Source organism: Triticum dicoccoides, chromosome 5B, assembly GCF_002162155.2.
Source record: "Triticum dicoccoides isolate Atlit2015 ecotype Zavitan chromosome 5B, WEW_v2.0, whole genome shotgun sequence".
In the NCBI taxonomy this organism is placed as follows: domain Eukaryota; kingdom Viridiplantae; phylum Streptophyta; class Magnoliopsida; order Poales; family Poaceae; genus Triticum; species Triticum dicoccoides.
Window position 1 is genome coordinate 98,991,294 of NC_041389.1, and position 5,063 is coordinate 98,996,356.

A 5,063-nucleotide genomic window follows, 5' to 3' on the forward strand; every position below is an offset into this window, starting at 1 on the left:
ATAAACCAAAATATAAAAATCGTATAAACCGGAAATCGTATAAACCGAACCGAATCAAACCGAAAAAACCGAACGCACCCCCTGACATGAGTCCCAGTGACCAAAGTTTGATTTTTTTCTTTTTGAGGCAAATGACCAAAAGTTTGATGAAGCTCTGGCGCGACCCGCCGGCCTTCACTGGCGCCGGCGCCGGCGCGTCTGGGAACAGACCGACCGCCGCCTTCCACGTGCCCGCGGGGTCGCCCTCATCCAGGCGACCCACAGCGGCGCCGCCGGACCGAGGGCCCCCATGACTCTGGCGCTGGGTTATCCGAGGCCGTACTGGCGCTGGCAGTAGGCGGGGGGCGCGGATCTATAGAAATCATATCTGAAAGATTCTTTCTGATTAGACCTGGCTGGCTCTGACCTGATGAGTGATGCCCTGCTCTGTTCACTCGATTCGACAATGTAAGCGAAACCTTCTCCTTTTCTTCATTACGTTCCATATAGAATAATAGAGTTCAATCCAATGTCAAATTTTTTTCCTCTCCCCGCTTCTCCTGTCATTAACCTTCTACTTGTTATTTGTTGTTCCTTGGAGTGATAAATGATGTACATTTTGGGCTGCTGACTCTAATATTAAAACCTTGGCACTGAAGCTACAATGTAGAATTTCTTGTAACATCTTTGTTTGTTTTGATCTCTTGTCGTTTTTGCCATGGAGGCTCGGCTGCACTGCACTGCACTGCACCACAAGATACTGACAGAATCTAACTTGTACAACACCCTCTGGGTATTGCTGTGCTCCCTTTATCTCCTTGGCATTGCTAAAAGTAGGGAAATGATTCTAGCATATGTCACCAGATTCCTTCTCGATTGTAACCGTGTCATGCTTTCATATGCATCTCTCTGAACAACTTTTGAAACGAGACTCCTTTTTCAACCGAAGATATGATAACACTACTAGTATCAGGCTATCAGCTGGTTTGGCGTGTATCTCCATATATGTACGCCCTTTTGCTCTGGGCCTGGGCATCCTTGGCATTCTGGCTGCTTCTCTGCAGAAGTACTGGCTCTTGGCAAAGGTAATAGCCTTCTGGTCTTTCTACTCTCTACATCCTTAAGAGTTAGAGCATAAACTTGCTGCAGCTTAAGATCATGTTTATGGTCTTCTGGTCCTATTTTAGGCTGCACTTTTTCTCTGGGCTTGGGGCTGATTCTCTGCAGAAGTATTTTAGGCATCCTTGGCGTACAGGCTGCTTCTCTGCAAAAGTATTGGCTTGTTCAAAGAGCTCCTGGGCAAAGGTAAGAGGCTTCTTGTCTTTGTACTTGCAACATCTTTAGATCATAAATTTGCTATACCTTCAGATCATGTTTATGATGGCACACAGGAACCTAAAGTGGTTCTAGTATTAGACACTTTTCTTTGATTTATCTGGCATGATGCATGCGCATCCATGTGAAGTTGGAACAGACTGCTGGTAATAACACATATTACTACATCTTTTTATTTTCCTCTGAAATAAGTACTGGCTGTTGGCAAAGATGTGTTGGCTTCTTGTCTTTCTACTAGATCATAAACTTGCTAAATCTGTAGATCACCTGAAGTGCATAGCTTACTTCCTGTTTGTCCTGAAAAAAACTTGCTCCAGTATTGGACACCTTTCTTGGATTTATCTGACATCGAATATATGCATCGACGTGAGGTTGGAACAGACTGCTCATAATAACACACACTACTACATCTTCATATTTTAGGCTACTGTATCATACATTTGTCATGGCACCGGATCAATACTATGAGCAAGGTAACAGGAGTGGTCACAACATCAGCAGCAAATCCTTTCAAAGATGTGAGGGCTGCGATGCACATTACTATTGGTGTCATATGGATGATACCCAGAAGTATTTCTTCAAGTGCATGGTTGGCAATTTCCAAGATAGAATGGCAAGCCCTGGTGCATCCATGCCCTTTCTCTCCTTCACATGGAATTCCATCCCAGTTCAGAATGATAATGTCGTTGTTTGCTTGTTCATGCAGACCATACCACATAAGTTTGTGGAGAATTTCAAAGGTCAGATCTCTGAAGTTATCAAGCTAGAAGCGCCTGATGGAAACATAATCAACGTTCAGGCTACCAAGGATCTAAACAAGATAGTCCTGGGATCTGGATGGGGGGTATTTATCAGCTTTTACGAAGTAAAAGAGGACAATTTCCTGGTCTTTAGGTACATGGGGGATTCTCACTTCAAAGTTCTGATATTTGATTTTGGAAGTTGCTGTGAGAAGGAAGTGTTCCACGTTCTCGTGAACTACGGTCCTAATGCCCAAGAAAAAGACATTCGTCTTGATCAATCACCGCTGAGCGAAAGGCGATGCCAGAATGGTGGATCAAGCAACGGTGGGTCCCATCGAAGGTGCGAGCACTGCGATGTGCATTTCTATTGGCATCACATGGATGATAGGCAGAAGCATTTCTTGAGGCTCATGTTTGGTGATTTCCGTCAAGAAATCGTAAGACCCTGTATAATCAATGCCCTTCCTGCCACCTTGATGAAATGTCTTCTTGATCAGAGATATATAATTTGCTGATTGCTTTGTTGTTTGTTCCTGCAGAGTATACCAGAGAAATTTGTGAACAATTTCAGAGGCAGGATATCTAAAGTTATGAAGCTAGAAGCTCCTGATGGAAACGTATACAACATTCAGGTTATCAATGATCTGAACAAGATAGTCCTTAGATCTGGATGGCCAGCATTTGCCAGTGCTTATGGACTAAAAGAGCATGACTTGCTGGTGTTCAGATACATTGGGGACTCTCACTTTAAAGTCCTAATATTTGACCCAAGTGGTTGTGAGAAAGAAGTATTCCACATTGTCATGAACCACACTCCTAATCTACCAGAAACGGGCATATCTCATGATCGGTCATTCCTCAAAGAAACAAGGCGTCGAGAATGCAAATCACGCGATAATAACAGTAGGAAAACTAAAAAGATGACTCCGCTGTACTCTCCTTCACTGAGATCAGGTAAAGAATTGAAGGGTTGCACGTATATTCTCATTGGTACCTGTAATTGCTAACTGATTTTTTGATGATCGGCGTTGTGCAGCTGAAGGTGTCACATCTCCAGAGGACACCCTGAATTCAGGTGGCCTTCGGGAAACCACCAAGCCTCGCTATGTCCTAGCAATGGGGTGCAATCTGACTACAGCGCAGAAGGCAGAAGTCGACGCGCTTGTGAGGAAAGTTAGGCCTGCTATTCCATTTTACATCACAGCCATGAACAAGACAAGTATGTCTGGATCTCTGGTATGTGTGCAGTATCCTCTACAGATTCAGTGAGACTCCTGCAAAATTTGTTATTTAATGTTCAAATCTCTTGTCTAAAATTTTGTTGGAATTTTTAAAATTATAGTATCTCTTCGTAAATTATAATCTTCAATAATTTCAAGGTCTGATGATCCAGTCGACTCTAACAGGTCATCTGCAAGGATTACGCTTCCAAATACCTTCCAGATGGAGACCAATTCATCACACTCTGCCATCCTCATAAGAGCAACATATGGATAGACAATTTGAAGGTTATCACTGATGGTTCCCGCATGCTTTCTGTTGGCTGGTCGTGCTTCGTTCTCCACAACGAGTTGCGGGAAAGTGACATCTACCTATTTGAAGTATCGAAAAACAACGGTGAAGTGACAATGGTTGTTCATTCTCTTGAAGGAGCTCATCACTTACAAGGTGAGTATGCAACACATTGACACCTGCATATATGGCATTAAAAAACAATGCTCAGGATCGCCAACTTAAAAAAATGAATTTATGAGTCAACATAGAAATAGACTCCTTTTTTGGGGAAAACTTTGTCTTTGCCATTCCAGTCTCTTTACTTGATCATTTTGGAATGCCCATTTGTGTTTTTACAGGGAAAGACCTCGAATCTCAAAAAAGGCGCAGATATCCAGTTAAGGCCGAGGCCACCGAGGATGAGGAGAGTGACAAGGAACATGCTGAGTCCAACTACTACTACTCAAGGCATGCCAATGGCCTGACCAGCGATGAGCAAGAGGAGATATTCAGGTCAGCGTTGATCCAACAGGGCAATCCCGTGTACTTCGCCGTCCTGGGGAAGAATCACGTTAAAAAGGGGAACAACTTGCTGGTCAGTTCAGTTGTTCTACAAATCACAGACTGGATTACCTAGATGGTTTAGGAAACCGTCTCTGATAGACATTCTGAACCGTCTACCACGAAGCTTTCTGTGTTAGTGACTAATGTTCTGTATGCAGACCATCCCTAAAAAGTTTGCGGCGAAGCATCTCGCGGCGAGGTCACATGACATCCTGCTCCTGAGACCCAGCAGGGGAAGGAAGTGGTGCGTGAGGTACTACTGTCATTCGAAGTTAAGGGGTTTCAGCAACAGTCCATGGAGCAAGTTCGTCCGCGACAACAAGCTGCGCGAGGGCCACATCTGCGTCTTCGAGCTGATCAAAGGCGTGCATAAGGCGACGATGATTGTCCACGTGTTCAGGAAGGTTGATGGCAGGCTTGTTCTGCTGGACTAACTAGCTAGGTTCCTGCGTAGCTGTATCGTTGTGAATTTGTCGCTGAATAATTGAAACGTGTTGCCACTGGGAGTGGGAGCTGAACTGGGAGTAGTTTGTGTACGAGGCAACTGCACTAATATGGTTGCAGCAGAACTAGTTGTTGAGCCATACCGTGTGATCTCTTTCAGAAGAAAGAGAGGAGTATTTCAGCGCTCACTCCACTGAAATTATCTTGAATGTAAGCTCGGTTGACTGCAATTTTATTGAACCTAAGTTGAGTCCCAGCTAGTGGACGAGAAGTTGTGGCATGTAACTTGTGTGTTCGTGTATGGGTTCTTTAAGTGGTGATCGAGTAGGAGAAATTAATTGCTCGTTGCAGTGATCTGGTTCTGGCTATTTTGTTGTGGATTTTGTTAGACCTGTGATGATATGAAGTGCGTAATGCAAAATTCAGCAATGGCTTACGGTGATGCCTGCCGCTGGAAATCTTTTGATTCTTTTTCTATGCATAACAAGTTCAATGAAAAACGTG

The 5,063-nt window shown here is 43.9% G+C and overlaps 1 protein-coding gene across 1 annotated transcript; it reads left to right on the forward strand.

Moving 5' to 3' along the window:
• The first annotated feature begins 872 nt into the window (after positions 1–872).
• Positions 873–4,828, forward strand: LOC119305238 (B3 domain-containing protein LOC_Os12g40080-like). Its single transcript, XM_037581813.1, has 9 exons — positions 873–1,064; positions 1,167–1,191; positions 1,235–1,284; positions 1,738–2,494; positions 2,597–3,011; positions 3,094–3,293; positions 3,464–3,725; positions 3,911–4,146; positions 4,274–4,828. Exons 1-9 carry the CDS (start codon positions 931–933, stop codon positions 4,547–4,549), a joined length of 2,355 nt encoding a protein of 784 aa, XP_037437710.1. The 5' UTR covers positions 873–930; the 3' UTR covers positions 4,550–4,828.
• The last annotated feature ends 235 nt before the right edge of the window (positions 4,829–5,063 follow it).

Bases quoted from the DNA above. Each gene is read 5' to 3' on its own strand.
- LOC119305238 (XM_037581813.1), top strand. From the start codon at position 931: ATGATAACACTACTAGTATCAGGCTATCAGCTGGTTTGGCGTGTATCT. The intron at 1,065-1,166 runs GTAATAGCCTTC...GTCCTATTTTAG, and splicing joins AGTACTGGCTCTTGGCAAAG to GCTGCACTTTTTCTCTGGGC. The intron at 3,294-3,463 runs GTATGTGTGCAG...CGACTCTAACAG, and splicing joins CAAGTATGTCTGGATCTCTG to GTCATCTGCAAGGATTACGC.